Source organism: Meleagris gallopavo, chromosome 1, assembly GCF_000146605.3.
Source record: "Meleagris gallopavo isolate NT-WF06-2002-E0010 breed Aviagen turkey brand Nicholas breeding stock chromosome 1, Turkey_5.1, whole genome shotgun sequence".
In the NCBI taxonomy this organism is placed as follows: Eukaryota; Metazoa; Chordata; class Aves; order Galliformes; family Phasianidae; genus Meleagris; species Meleagris gallopavo.
The window spans coordinates 26,444,465-26,460,905 of record NC_015011.2 but is presented as its reverse complement, the minus strand read 5'-3'; the positions used below and the strand labels follow the sequence as shown (position 1 = coordinate 26,460,905).

General features: G+C 35.7%; 1 protein-coding gene across 1 annotated transcript in view; it reads right to left on the bottom strand.

The window, feature by feature from the left end:
* DOCK4 (dedicator of cytokinesis 4) overlaps positions 1–16,441 on the bottom strand; it is a 176,247-nt gene that overhangs the window by 82,020 nt on the left and 77,786 nt on the right. The window contains 4 exon segments of the mRNA XM_031552130.1: positions 4,914–5,070; positions 6,913–7,019; positions 9,192–9,354; positions 10,414–10,538. Of these exon segments, the coding sequence (XP_031407990.1) occupies positions 4,914–5,070; positions 6,913–7,019; positions 9,192–9,354; positions 10,414–10,538 (552 nt within the window).

Genomic DNA, 16,441 nt, shown 5'->3' with positions numbered 1-16,441 from the left:
AAAAAATAGCCTTAGTAAAGAAAGATTAAGAAGTTTATTCTGGCATGAAATGCCTTTTACAAACTTATCTTGATGGAATATCTATGCATATCTAGCATATTCCATTTAGCTACATGTCCATTACTTCATCCACGAATTCTTGTAAATACTTTCATAAAATTCATTAGAGGATGATGGCCCAGATAAGGTTATCTGCTCTTTCTCCTATCTTAAGTAGAGGTACTGTATTTATTATCCTTAAATCACATGTTGTTGGTTTCAGCTTCAGAAACAGAATAAAAGAAATCCCAGCTTGGTATTGGATTGGGTACTTAATGTTCAACACCATTCAACACCCAAAAACAGAGCTTTTGCAAGTTGGCTTGGCTTTTTAACAGTTTTCACTTCTTGCTGACCCCAGCTGAACCCTGACACATTGCTGTTATTTTTCTGCTTTCTGCTGCAGGTTCCCTGCTTACTCCTCACATTTTTCACTTGTGACTCTCTCAGTTAGGTCTGCAGTATTCCTTCCAAGTCATGTTCAGAGCACAGAAGTTACTCATATTTATCTTCAAGTATACTACTGGCCCATTTCACTGACCAGCTTTTCAGAATTTCACAAATCCAGGCTAGCTTCTTGAAAAAGAAAACCTTAACCACTGTTCAAACCTTCAATCAGCTCTACTTGTTCAGCTCCTTTGAAACAACCCCACTATTTCAAACTAAGTAGATAATAGCAAGTTTTCCTCTTGGTTCAGCAACTATTTGGGTTCTAATTACCACAGCCCACTTTCACACTAAAATTCCATTTGATTCACACCCATTTTGTGTCAGTTCTTTCCCAGTTTGCCCCAGGAAGTTGAACTCTCTCATAGATTCATAGAATTACTCCGGTTGAAAAAGATCTTAAAGATCATCAAGTCCAACCACAACCTAACCATACTACCCTAACTCTAACAACCCTCTGCTAAATCATGCCCCTGAGCACCACATCCAAATGGTTTTTTAATGCATTCAGGGATGGTGATTCAACCACCTCCCTGGGGAGCCTATTCCAGTGCCTAACAACTCTTTCTGTAAAGAAGTGTTTCCTGATATCCAACCTAAACTTACCCTGGCACAACTTGAGGCCATTTCCCCTCATTCTGTCACCTGTCACCAGTGAGAAAAGACCAACTCCACTCTTGCTGTAAGCACCTTTCAGATACTGGAAGAGAGCAGTAAGGTCTCCCCTCAGCCTCCTTTTCCCCAGACTAAACAGCCCCAGTTCCTTCAGTTGTAACAAGGAATGAAGTAGCATTTCTGCCTTTAGTAATATTAAATACACCTCCACATGTACCTCATGTCTTGCCAAAGTTGTTAGTAGCAAACCTTCTACACATTATTCCACTACTGTTTTGCTGCTTTAGTTAACTTTAGTAGGCACAATTTTTTTAAATACATTTACACATTCCTTTTTTTTTGCTTCAGTGTGCTAGTGCGAAATGGTTTGGATTAAGAGAGCCACTTAAGTTCCACTGAGAGTGAGGAAAAGTTCCACATGCGTCAGGGAAACATCCCATCAATCAAGAACAAGTGATAGGTATTATTCCTTCTGTCAAGTATGTTCAAGAAACCAGCATTAACAAATCCCTACTGAGCTTCATTTGTCTTCTGGATAATTAAATGGACTTCTACACTTTATTTTCTTTAAACCGCTACTTAAACTGAGGACCAGTGAAACTAGTTAAAGCTGTCAGTTCATAGTAGGAAAAGTACTTCTTTGCAGGTTTGCTGGAGGTACTTGATGGGTAGACTTGACATGGAATATTAGGGATTTGTTGGAGGATTTAAAGAAAAAAAAGAAGAAAGCAAATGTAAGACACTCACTTCAAAGCACGTATTTCAAGGAAAATGCAAAGGCGGGAAGACATTGCTGAGATAGCATTAGTGAATAGCCTAAGCTTAAATGACATGAATAGAAAATCTGACGTGAATCACAAGGAGAAGGGATAGCAATGTGTCATGTATTAAGAGAAATGAGAATATAAACTGTCTTCTAAAATAAGCCCACTATGAAAACACAGTTTTGGAAAAAGCCAATGCTGCTGATACACTCTTTTGAAGAGGAAAAGCATTTCCAATACCTTCTCTATATCATGAGCTGATTTGTACATTTAGAATTGTTCACACCTGAGCTACCACCCTTACCAAAGAAAACAACTTCCCTTCTCAAAGCAATTTAAATTTAAATCCAAAGTACTAGGTGAAACAAAAGATTAAGGTGTATAAGGAACAGGTTTGTGGTCTTTCCATCTGTGTCCTATAAATCTCAAGTTAGCCTGGTGCAGCATTCAAAATGAAAAAGTTGAAATTCAGAACTGGAAATCCCTATTTCTTTTTCAGTAGGCAGCCAACACTTTCCACCTACCCAAGGGGGGGGAGGAGGGGGTGGTCACTCTTAAAAGTTTTCCTCGTTACTGTTGTTTTATAAATCATGAGTTTTCCTTTTTTTTTAATGTAGATAGATGGATTACACCTCTGCATTGCAAGAGACATGCTGTATGGCATGTTGCTCTGCTGATGAGCAGCTGCTTACTGAAGATGTGCTGATGACTGCTGAGAAATGACTGGATGACTGCTGAGAAATGACTGGATGCCAACATGCTAAAATACTCAACTTGTTGGATGGATCCTGACACTCTGGCAGGCAGAGTCTTCCTAAATGTCAAAGCGAAATAGGACTGTTTTGACAGCTAGTCAGTGGAAAAATACTATATTCTCTCTTGCTCTCTCTTTTACTTTGTTCTTTCAAAAGATGAATTATAACTGAAATACAGATGAAATCCAGGTAAGAAGCAGGTGTACTTCTTTTACTAACATCATCTGAATAACAATCTAGGACTAAAGATCAAGCTAAAGAAAGATAACAGTCAGACAGATCAAACAAGGACATGTTCTTACAAGAGTTGCTGATGAATGCACAGAGTGCCCTGTTAGAAGCTCTCTGAAAACAGCTTGGAAATAATCCTAAAATCCACTCCAAAGAATGTGCAGTAAGGAAGTTATGGCTCCCAACAACTGGGCAACAACCTCCTTCTCCCGCTCCTCATAATTTTAATATTCATGAATGCTGATGGCAAGTGGGAACAATCAGTGAGAGAAGGACAGCTGAGTACAATTTCCCAGCAAGTTTGTAAAGCTATGGCCTAATTCAGTCACACTTTACAAATCTGGTTTGGGGTCTTCCATTACCCCACAGCTAGACCAACAGCAAGATTTCCATTTCAATTTTTTTTTGTAGACACATGCAAATCATTGACAACTTCAGAAAAATCTCCAAACAGATTAAAAAATAATCAGAAATTTTAGAGATACTGCTACAGATATTTACTGAAAAAGTAAATATATAGATCTTCTTAATCCTGTTTTGTTTTTTAAAAATATGCTACATTCACTCAGGGTAACTGAAGCAATGCTCACAATAACCAAATATCCACATGCTTTGCTCTATTTTCATTCTTTGAGCATGCAATAGATTTTGGCAAATTTTTGTTTAAAAGAATGGGGATTTGGAAACTCACCAAGATGAACTTCCCAAAGAAGATCCTTGGAGAAAATATGAGCCTGTCTATTGAAAATATTTCCACCCTCTGAAGTACTGCTGAAATAATTGTTAACTCTTTCAGGGCTGAAAAGGGGATCAATATTATTCAGATATTCTACACCCTCTTACTCTGTATATGGTAAATATATATATATATATATATATATGGAAATTTTATACCCTACATCACACATCTTTTTACATCAACTATTCAATAACTCCTGTACTGTGAACATAAATTAGTGAAGTTCCTATAACTTCAGCCAACACCCAAACTATTCATCAGTGAAACACTTCAGTCCAGGCAGCACTTTCAGGCATGCATAAGCGTCAGGAGGTTCTTGTGATTGCCTAAATCAAGGCTTTTAACTGAAGTAAATTTAGCCTATGATTGCCTATTAGCATCTTTGGGTAATATCTTCTACTGACTAACTCTTATTACTTTGAAGCTAACTGTTATGAGAATACAGACTGGATGTGCACAGTGAAACAGACAATTCACCCTTTACATATAGTTCTACTCCAGAAACTTGCTTTCTAATGATGAAAATTAAGATGACTATTCACACTTACAAAGCTGCTCCAGTTGTTGTTATATACCTACAATCAATTTGCAAGCAATTAGCAATTTTATCAACATATATATGTGAAGAGGTAGCACAAGAGGTAGCTAAGCAATATCTTAAAAATGAAATAAATAGCTCAGAAAAAAATATTATAACACTGTGACAATACAATAAAAGGTCATAAATGTATTATCAAACAAATACACCATATTTTGAAGACTGTGGGAAACTGTTTCAGTTATAAATTGTAGTTATTGTGGCAAAAAACAAGAATTTTAAGATTTTTATGCAGAGCAATGGTAAAGAGTACATCACACATGTATTTGCATCTTCCACTCGTAATATCCATGTATGAGGTTGTCTTAAGCAGTAGTATTTGTAGATATAAAGGAAAAGAAGTGATAGAATAGGCAAGCAATATGTAGCTAATTGCAACCAAACTGCCACAGCCTAAGGCCTAGAATAAGTATTTCATAAAACCTATAAAATAAACAGATTAAGATGTTTTGTAAAGCAGCTGGGTTTTGATAGTTGATTCCAAGAATACTGCATTTGATTCCAAAATCATGTTAATTTAAAAGCATTCTTGAACTACATAAAATTAGTGGTTTATCACGCAGCACTGGTTTCCATCTGGACATTAAAAATATGGAGAAAACTAGTCTGTAGAACGGATAGAACATAAGCTATTTTTGAGTACATCCATCCTTGCTTGGCACAGAAAAGGCTAACTATCACACTCACTTGAGTTCATGATGTTTTAAATAATCAACATAACCTACCGTTTTGTGTGAGTTTAGTGGAGCAGAGAAAGGATGTAATCCAGAAGGACTCTTTAGTGGTTTTTACTGCTTGGCTGTTGTTTGCTAGGAAAATTCCCTTTGAAAAGGGGAGTTTGAGGTAGCGACTGGAATCCTGAAGGTTTGCGTTTTCTTCACACTGTGAAAAAAAAAAACAATTAAAATCACTGTACTGTATGCAATTCCTGAAATTATTGTTTCTTTGCCAGAAACCATAGAATTTCTAAGGCTTTCATACAAATGAACTCTAACAAGTTGAGTTCATTAAATATTGCTTCTATTCAAAGCATATGCACCAGCAACAAACACCATGCAGTTATGCATGTAATGTTTTGAATAAAGAAATTTCATGAAGTATAGAATTCCAGTCAAGTACAGTTTAAGGTATGAAAAATTGCTTTTACAATGCATTCAATACATTAGAAAGTATTTTAAAATAGCATTACTACTAGAAAATGTCCTAAATAAAATATTCACATATTTTTCTGATTCAGAAAAAAACTTCACCAAGCCATTCTAAACAAACATTATCTATCTATATATATACATATACATAAATAAATATACCCACACACATGCACACACATGGGTTGCTCTGAAAGAAATGCCTCCTATTTATTTCCATGGAAACTGCAACAAAGAGCACAAGTACACACTATTTAACAGAGAACAGTCTCAGTTGCAAAATACTCTTTTTCAACAGTCACCTCCATTAGCTGTGCATTTTTGCCAGCAATGAACAAGAGCCTGCATGCCATGCTCCTAAACATCTGCACCAGCAGAGGTGACCCTCTGCCACTGTTACCAATGCTGAAAAGCACCACCCACTGCCTTACTGTGCTCGCATCCACTCTTTGGACTCCATATATGTTCAGCAAGCATCACTGAATGTCAACGGACAAAATTTTTTTCCACATGGAGGAATTCAATGGCACATCGTTGCTTCATACATGCACTGCCACGTCAAATGCCATTTTGTCAGACTGCCTCTCTGCTGCCATCTGTTTCACAGCAAGAAAATGTAATGGTATATTGCTGTGAGATTGAATCTCTACTGCCATCTGTCTCCAACATCATGGGTGATCAGAATAAAATGAGAAGCACTACTTTCAGGGCAGCCCTCACACACACATACACACATATATATATATATATATATATATATACACACACACACATTCATATACATAATCAATATAAAGACACATGTCAATTTTTTGTCTTTGCTATTATTAATAATTTTTATCCATAGAAGCTATCTGAAGATCATTTTTTATCGACAAAATTAAGTGGCACATTCTTTAACTAAAACACACTAGTTTCAGATGGGAAACTTAGATTAAGCTGTCATATGAATAGATAATATTTTCCAGCACATTTTCCAGCTCACTGCTTTCATGGATAGTTCTCACTAATGGGAAACGCCTGTTGCAACTTCATTTCTGAATTACAGCTTCATATCTGACATTGGAGTCATAACAAAGTAGTAACTTTGTATGGGTTATGCCAAGTTAATAGATATGAATTATGATGCATAAAATTTAAATCTATCTGGAAGCGCATCAAGCCCTCTGGACTAAGAGATAACTGGAAAATGTGGAAACAAATAAGAAACTCCACAAGATAGAAATATGTAGAAAAGATAACACTGATTGGATCTGCTTAAATCATAGCTTTATTTTCCATCTTCAGCAGTTCAGTAAGTGGGTATCATCACTCAGTGTGTTTAACTTTGTGAAATGTATTATAAATATAATGTAACATAATAAGACTTAATGGTACTACTGCTGCACTGAAATGCACACCTAGATTCAATTGCAGTTTGTAACAGGAAACAAACAATCAGCAACGGGTATTTTATTGGTGACAAGATTATCACTCACTTGGTTGTGAATACAGACTTTCTCAACCTAATGCTTCAAGGCATTTATAGTATGTTCCAGAGGAATCATTATAGTTAATGATTTCTAATTCAAATTACCTTGTGTACAATGAGTTCATGGGTGCCATCTGGCAGAGTCCTCCCATTTTCTTGCATCAGGGGCACAAAAGAAAAGCCAAACAACTTCTTCTCACCCTTTTCTTTTGCTGAAACACATATATAAATAGTAGCTTTTAAGTTAACATTATAAATACTGGACAAAATAAATGGATGTAATCCTGGATAAGGAACTTTACTGGAAGCTGTTTGCAGCTTGTCAGACTAACAGTATCTTAAATTTCTTTACGGATCTGCATGTTATCTCCTGTAATGGTTTTTGTTATCTTACTATAAATCAGAAAGGAATGTGATATAACTATTGTAATACGAAGAGAAAGTTGTTCTGATTTTGGTGTTATCCACTATAGACACTTATGCTTATTAATCTCCATTTTAGGTCAGCCTCAGCACTTCTGTTTACAAATAAAATATCTACCTCTATAGATATGACTGAAGATGTCACTGTTCCCCATAGGGATGTTACGCTTCAGGTAACATTTTCAAGGTTAAGATTAAGGTTAAGGTTAAATTCCAAAACACATGTATCAACTAAATATGGAAGTTGCTCAAAAAGTAATGTCTCCTATTTATTTCCATTGAAACTGCAACATATTCAAAGAGCACAAGAATACTATTTGATAGAGCAAGTTCTCAGCTACAAAACGCTCTTTTTCAACAGTCATCTCCATTAGCTGTGCACTTTTTTTGCCAGCAATGAATAAAAGACTGCATTTTGTGGTCGTAAAAATTTGCACTAGTGAAAGTGACCCACTGTCACTGTGGCCACTGCTGTAACATACCACCCATCGCCTCACTGTGCTCACATCCACTCTGTGGTCTCCATAAACATTCAGTAAGCACTGATGGATGTCAATGGGTGTTATTTTTTCCACATGAAGGAATTCAATTCCACACCTTTGCTCCATATACACTTTCATGTCAGATGCCATTTTATGAGATTGTCCCCCTGCTGCTGTCTGTCACAGCAACAAAGGGGAATGGGGTGCTAGTGGGAAGGTTCAGTATCTACTGCCAAACCACCAACATCTGCCTCTGATGTTGTGGACCAGTAGAACAAAATAGAAGCCATTACTTTTGGAGCAGCCCTCATATAAGACAGACAACAAAACTGAGAATGTAGAAATTTTACTGAAGCCAACAAGAGTGTAGATGCCATATATCTTTTCAAAATCAACAAGTTTTAATCAACTTTACTTATATATACAAACATATATATGCATGATTTTTGAGTCTGAGTTTGCGCGGTTGGGGTGGTGCAGTCAACCAAACTGCAACAAAAAGATCTAACTTAACTTATACTGCATAAAAAACTGTGCAAAAACATATAACCGTGGTCGTAAATTCACCACTGACATTTTTCCATTATTACTTCATTTTTCCTTTATTTCTTATTGCTAGCTTTACTTTTATAAAATTTACTTTTATAGATCTTGAAAAGAACTCAATGAGTATTTCTTCCTTTATTATCTGTTACTTACATTTTAAGTCTAGGTACCTGAAATCCAAATATACTTCCACATGTGTGATTGCCACAAAGGCAATCTGTATAGTATTGCTATATTGGAGTTGGACACGATGATCCTTACGGATCCCTTCCAACTCAGGTCATTCTGTGATTCTATTATCTGCTTCACCAGAAAGAGCCAAACAACAGCAGCCACTTAAAAGATTTAATGATTTTATCCATGTTTCTCTATCAGCTTGACAGCAACACATGTAACTTGTATATCTTGCTGTGCAAACATGGATATAGACTTCAACAGTAGTATCACTTTTACCCTCAAAATCATCTCTAACATTCTTCATTTAGGGAATTATGGAATTTTATATAATAATAATAAAAAAAAGCAAAGTGCAAAAATACAAGTTATAGTAATAGACAATAGCATGCACACATATTTCTCCAACTGGCAGATTGCCAAACAGGTACTAAGAAGCAGGTATCATTTTGGAATGTTTCACTAGGTAAGTTCTAAATTTGCCTTTGGAAATTCTGTTTCAGAATACATTTCAGCTGCAGTGCTATCTATTACTATTAATAAAAGTAGATTGTTTTCTCCTTGTGTTTAGGCTTTATCAATGCACCAAGTTTTATTAAGCAGAGCTGCAAGCCTGAAATGCTGTGTCATGAAAGCATAAAGAGAAAGTTTATAAAACATATAAAGTCTATGCAGCTTTTTCCCAAGGTGTTATGGAAATTCATGTGCTGACAGCAGCTTTAACAGAGAGGACTAGCACAAGTTGTGATCAGTGCTTACTGGAACAGTGTCGGAATTCACAGCGGATGTGTGCTCCTCTGAATTTATCCACAGGAATAGGAAGTTTCAGCAGCTCAGCCCATCTGGGACCATTGTTATGGTAAAGCACAAACGAATGGTACTCACTGGCTGGTGGCTCTCCAGAGCCAAATGAGATAAAATCCTAATGAGGAAGAAATATTGATTAAATTTTTAAAGATAGATTTGTTAACACATTACTTAACATAACATTTTTAAACACTTGCTGATTAAAAAAAGACAGCAAAAATCATCCACACAGATGAGAATCAAAGTATTTTAAAGGTGTACCTGGGTGACTAGGAAGGCTTAAGCAACACGTGTGATATGGAATTACACAGGGTGGTCCCTGTAATAAGTACGTAAGAATTTAAGTGATACAAGAACAGCACAGACTACAGGACCCTTATTCACGTGAAAAAAAACCTGAGAGCTTTCTGTTATCAGTGATATGTGCCAGCATGAAATAGTAAAGAAATCCGGATCCCCTGACTGCTAACAAGCAATGTGTTGGGTTGCCTATGCAACAGCCACAATGGTCTTTCCTTAGCAAAGATGGCAAACAGGTTACTCAGGATCTTGTCTTGGGGATATCTATCAATTCTCTGTGGGAAAACTATGCTACTACTGTAGCTTTTCTCCTCAGCAATTATAATCTTAATATTCTTTATAAGTATATATATACATGCACATATATAAAAAACATTTTATATAAAACACACAGACACAGCACTCCATGCATTCACACACAACTTCAATTTCCAAATATGCATGCAGGTATGCAATTTGAACCAGGCTGTATGTGTCTTTCTTCATTTTGTCACCCTGTAACTCTCAACATCATACAGAAGATATTAAAAAAGTATATACAAAATATATGAAAAAAGTACTTTCAAATTAAACTAAGAATTATCAAATCAGAAACTCTCCAGGATGTAATCTTGCTTCAATATTTTACAGCATTTTAATGAAATCATTAGTTATTTGATTAGTGATTTTAGGTGTTTATCTGGATCGTGTACATTGATTACAGAAATAAAACATATAAGATGGAAATGCTTTGAATATCTATACAGAGCAAAAGATACACAAGACCTCTTAAAATCAATTTTGTATTTGTTAAATAATGCCAACAAAAGATGATTTGCTCTGAAGAAGGGTATCAAGGTTAACTACAGCAAGGAAAAATTCACAACAAAAGTACCCTTAAAATCTGACCACCGCTGTCCACAACATGCATTGTCACTTCCACATTTCTGGCCACACTTTTCCCTCCTTTCTCAAATTCTCCTCTTTCTACAGTGATGTATAAATCATTCCTCATTTCACCTAATAAGAAAAAAAAAGTGTGCAAAAAGTCAGTTCATATTGATTACTTTTCACTACTTTGTAGTAGTGAAGAGAAGCAGACTTTTATCTTCTCTTTCAAAGAACAGTATCACAATTTACCAGCATTTTCAGATTTTAATAACAACAAAGAAAACCAATAAGAATTTTCATAAATCAAGAAAACCAACAAAGCTTCATTCTGATAAAGGCCCAACAGATTATCTGCTATACTAAGCAGATAATGCTGGCAACTTTTATTCATGTTAGCTCTTTTGGTATTTCCCATGGCACCTCCATCCATACTGAAGCTTGGCTTCATTCCTCTTTTAATCTACAGCAATATCAACATATTTTTTTCTCAATTAATCTCCACATTTCTCTGTTTAAAGACTCCTCATTAGAACTTTTTTACACTCAATCTCTAATAAAGTTACTACTTGGCTCATTACTCTTTGAAAAAGCAAAAAACAAGCTAGAATTCAGATCTCTTTCTCATCTAAGAGACCTCAACATTTTACACTGATAGGTTATCCTGAAGATCAGCAATGAAAAGCAAGCTTATTTTACAGTTGTTGGAAAGGCTTCTTAGATTAAAATCTTCATCAACATATTCAAGGCACAAATCCAAGTCAGGCACTACCTAAGAGTTATGTAACATGTGTTAGTTATACAATACCCCTTACGGGTTTAAATTGAAAATCTTTCCATTTTTATCCACAACAGAATAAGCAACTCATTAGGACTTAGTGAGAACTTCTGGATGAGATCTATGCTGACTTTAGTTTCAATTCAGTACACACCACAAAGTTTATGGATAATGAAAGAAGAATAGTTTGGCTCTTGTCAAAGACTAGGGAGAAGTGGTGGTAGGAAGCCACTCTTTTTTTGGAAACTCTAAACCTTTTTTCTAAGAAGTAAATATTAATCTATTTCTGAACAAACACTTCTAGAACTACTTGGAATTTTCTGGAAAAATGAAGGGCAAACAGCATGACCACAGAAGCATCTTCTAAAATTCTAATTGCTAGAAAAAAAAAGAAATCGAGAATACTTGCTTTCATCTAGTGAAAAACAAGCATTAAAGTTGATTTTCACTGTGCATCAGAGAAAAAACAACCCAGTTTCAAAATGAGCTAAAGGCAGTGGTAATTCATGTAATGGACAACAGACTTGTGAAAAAAAAACCCAAAATTTTCAAAGGATGTTGTGAATGTTAGAAATTTGATCTGAAGGATCGGGTTCAAGGGAAAACAGAGAAGTCTTGGAAGACAGATCCACTGAAGGATATGAAACAGACGGTCACAAAGAGCTCAGGAAATCCCTTGACCTGAAAATAGCTGGAGGCTGAGAGAACATCACATATATAATCATCACATATGCATATATTCCTGTCCAGTTCTCTCTCTTCATTAGGCCTGTTTACAAGTCAGCTAGATAGCCCCTTGCTCTGAAGCAGTAGAGCTGTACTTACAAGTCAAATCATAAAATTACCCTTAAATTTATTAGATTCTGATTATTTCTATGTTTCAGTAGATCTTTTATTATCTTTTATTATAAAAGATTTACAAGTATGGTCACCAAAGAGCACGCAATATGTTGGGGCCTTACTTCACATGTGCTTATCCTAGGATTGGTCCAGATTAGAGCTGGACATTGGTCACCAACAGGAGTTTCACATTCAGAAGAAAATACACAGTAATAAAAAATGGAATGTTTGTAGTATAACTGGGTTTAGCAAACAATTTCTATCTGCAGCAGTATCTCTATAAAGAATAAGTTGAAATCTGCATCGGTGCATTTACACATTATTTATCCGGAAGGAATTATTTCCATTTTCTATGAGGTCTGCATTGAAATACAACCAAAAACACATTTTCACCACAGATTTCATGACCTAAAACTCAGTGAAAACTACACTTTTTTTTTAATTTTTAAGCAGGGCATACTTTGATTTAAAAGGATTTAAATGGAAAAAAGAAAAAGTATTTTTAAAAAGTAATCACAGTTTCATAGAATTTAAGAAGTCTTTCAAAAACAGTGTCTGTTTTTAAAGGATTTTTAAAAATGTGCAAACTCATTGTCAGAAGAAAATAACTCACTGGGAAAAAAGACACAGGAGGATGTATTTGCACAATTCCTGTCATGCTTTCTCCTACAGTTCCTTGGCTGTGCTCATAATCAGTGTCATGAGACAACAGGTCAAACAATTTTTGTCCTTAGCTACAAACATTCAGGAAGCTCTACTCTGTTTTCAGTGTCTCAGAGTAAGGCATACAGTCACCTTATTCTAAGAAAATGTCATATTTTCTCCACTTTCATGTAAGGCAAATTAAATGCAAGTGGAGACTAGGACTCACACTATATGAGAAATGATGTATATGAAATATGATGATTTATATGGAAAAACAAATGGACAGAAAAGCTGAAGGGAGATAACTGAAATAAACTAGAAAATTAAACAAAAATAATCTAAGTTATGGGCTATATATCAAGGGTATAGTCTGTATCAGGCAGATGAAACAACAGCTTCCTTTTCTCATAGCATGCAGCATATCTGACATTCTGTAATCTTTATGAAAATGTAGTTTCTGGTTTAAGTTTGGCCTTGTCAGTATTGATCTGCACTCACACAAATTTCACTTTTGCTTTACAAAAGATCACTATTTTCAACTAAAATACAGAAAAACCTAGCTACATTGAATTTGTACAGTTTAGATAAGGGTAGTAGAAGGTTAAGAACTTAAAACCAAGCTTCCAATAAATCTTTAGCGCAATATTTATGTGAACATACTATGAGTAAAAGCTCAGAAGATTAAAAAGTCAGAGGGGTTGTAAAAATAAACACAAAGACTTATCAGAAAATAGAATTGCTGATTCAAGTAACGAAAATGGATTTGGGAAGTGAACTTCAATCAGGAAAGGGAAAAGGAAAGAAAACTGTGATAAAAGCATACACAAATATATTTGGAATTACTTATTTAAAATTTATTTAACTCCCAATACATTGTTCTGGAGACATCTTAACCTATTCTACTTCCTTGATGTAGAAATGCCATTGCTTCAATCTTCCTTGACAGAAATTCTCAAAATCTTGACATTGTCTGTACAAAATTAATCGAGGGGTTTCTATTGCAAATCCTCTTCCAGTAAAAACAATTCCATCTTGATTTATGAAATATTCAAACATCAGACAACAATTGTTATTTATGTTCCTTTCACTAAACTTTTTCATTTATGGAAATTATAATTATATATTTGATTACAAGAATATGCACACTTTTCCTACAGTATCTCTATACCAAATGGATAATTCTCATATTATATCATCATGCTTTTACCAAGAGATATAATTAAAACCACAGGGAGCCCTGAAAGTCAAAGTTCTACCGAATATTTAAGTTCTGAGGTAGACTTTGGCAAGTGCAGATACTATCTTCTGCTAAAGTACCCGCATGACTCAAATAAATCTCCTCCGGATGTATGTGTACTGAGATTTTCTACTGTCTTACACTGGAACAAATGTGAGGAATTTACAAAGAAACAAACAAGGGACATCTCAGACATTAGATAAAATCAGTTTTTAATTACTGGTTGAAAAGATGCCTATAAAATTGAATCTCAAACAGGCAAGCGGAGGTTTCAAATACAATGAGAAAAGCAATGTATTCCAGCTAAGTGCTCAGAAATACCAACATTAAATAAAGACATACAATGGTTAATTTCAGCATCAAGTTTGGTACAGTAATAAGCAAGTGAAAACAGAAAGTGTTGCTCAACTCTAAGGTGACAAGCCCACATCTAATTACAACGAAGCTGTGTGGTACAAAACATCTAGACCATTTGAAGGGTTTTCTTTCAAAAGAAAGGGAAGCTCATTTTTGCCTGCTGTCTCTGCCTCAATCCTGTTATTATAAGAACTGGTTTTCTTCAAGCTTTCTGAATTCATCAGAGCTTCCAGACTGTGCAGTAAACATGTGGATGTAGGCATCCAGTTAATAAGTTTTAAACAAAATGGGATCAAACTCCACAGTAATTCAGTTTTGTCTAAGGCTAACATACAGTTTTCTGGGAAAGAAAAGGCTACAAGAAGTGAACTACAAACACAAAGATTCATTAAATGTGTTCTGCAAAGATAAATCACTCCCGAGAAGCAAATGGCACTTCTGGACATGTGGGTTATAGGCTGAGTCAACAGAAGACAGAGAAAAGGAAATTAAAGAAGATACGCATTGTGTTTATGAGTTCTCTGAATCATTCTGCTGCATAAGAAACCTGCTCCTTGTAGCACAGATATCTTCCAGCCACTATCACAATAAAAACTGAAGTTAACGTGATACAACCAACCACAGGTAAAACAAAAGGTTGGTGCAGAATAGATGTAAGATGACAAAGAACAAAGCAGAAAAACAAAGCTTGGCATTGATCCCTGCTGGAGTAAGAATTAATAAGTCCTTTTTTGGCAAATGGATGAACTGTGAAGATCAGCGCGTATCTAGGGAACCTGTTTGTTATTGCTCTTTTCAGGCAATAACACATCACGTTGAAAAATTATATCAGTAGCTTCTGTGCTAATTACAGAAGCAACCCAGTAGACCCCACCACTACTTAGTTAGTGCCCTAAGGTTTCATTTGTTTGGCTAATCAAAACTACATTTTAAAATATTACAGTTACATCCTAGGCATTCCTACAAGAGCTTGTAGTACAAGGGGAGGGTTAGAGATGGAACCAAAAATGGAAATCAAAGTTCCACAGAATGTAATAAAGAACTGCAAAGCTGTACTGGTGTGGTTGATTATAAAGCTTTTATTTCCCATGCAGCGCAAGTGTTGAATGCACACACTGAAGGGACATTTGTTGTGGTAAGTGAATTTAATTGTATGTGAAAGATGCGGAATTGAAATGTCTGAGTTGTTAAATCAAAGTGTGTACAGCATAGGTTTGGCAGTAACTGCCTCTTCAAATGGTCCTGCCAAAACGTTTCAGCTTCGACGTGGCAAAAACGTCTTGAAAGCACTATTTATAGGCCAAAAGGAAAAACTCCAAATCCTTTTTAAGCCAGATGTAGGTGCTAACCAGGCACACTACAGCTCAAGGTTTCTGACCTAAGAAGAAACAGAAGCAGCTTCATGACTTCATTTCAGCTAACAATGAGGTATCTAAGCACTAAACTTGAGTGGAGGATGCATGAATTACATGACACAGGCAAATGAAAGGAGAAAAAGGAAAGGCCAATTAAAGCCCCAAAACAACCACAAAATAGACTGTGGGAGAACACACTTATCTAATGGAGGTCAGCCTTCCTGATGCTATCTAAACCACAAATAACCAGAAAAGAGAAAGGAGCCAAGAGTAATTCACAGGCTGGAGATGACAATGTGTGCTTAGGGGCCCCATTATCTCTGCTATGCAGTTTCATTATGGGATGGCTCTGCAGCCTTTCTTTTCTTCACAAATAGGAGGCTGAATTATCACTATTCAGGAGCTTGCATACAAGCAAAGACCTGCTGCTGCTCAGAAGATGTAACTCCAGATACAGGACTCACACACAAGCTGCCCCTGGCTCACAGAAGCTTCACAATTGAACCTCAGCCAATGAGAGCAACATACGTAATCACTGCAGATCTGAACATGCATCATGAAAATTTGTGTATGAACACGTATTTGTTCCTTTTTTTTGTCTCCTAGAAGTATTTGTTCCTATGTGTCAAAAGAACGGTCAGAATTGCTTACGCTGAGGAAGTTGTGAGTTGCAACTGCAACAACTTTCCTCATATTCCAATCCCATTTAGAAATGTAGATTTTATTGTAGCATTTTAATATGGAACGATGTTTTCAAGCTGAAGATAGCTATTAAAGATCAAAAGCAACTGTCTGTTAGAAAGGGAGTTTAGTTTGCCAGCCA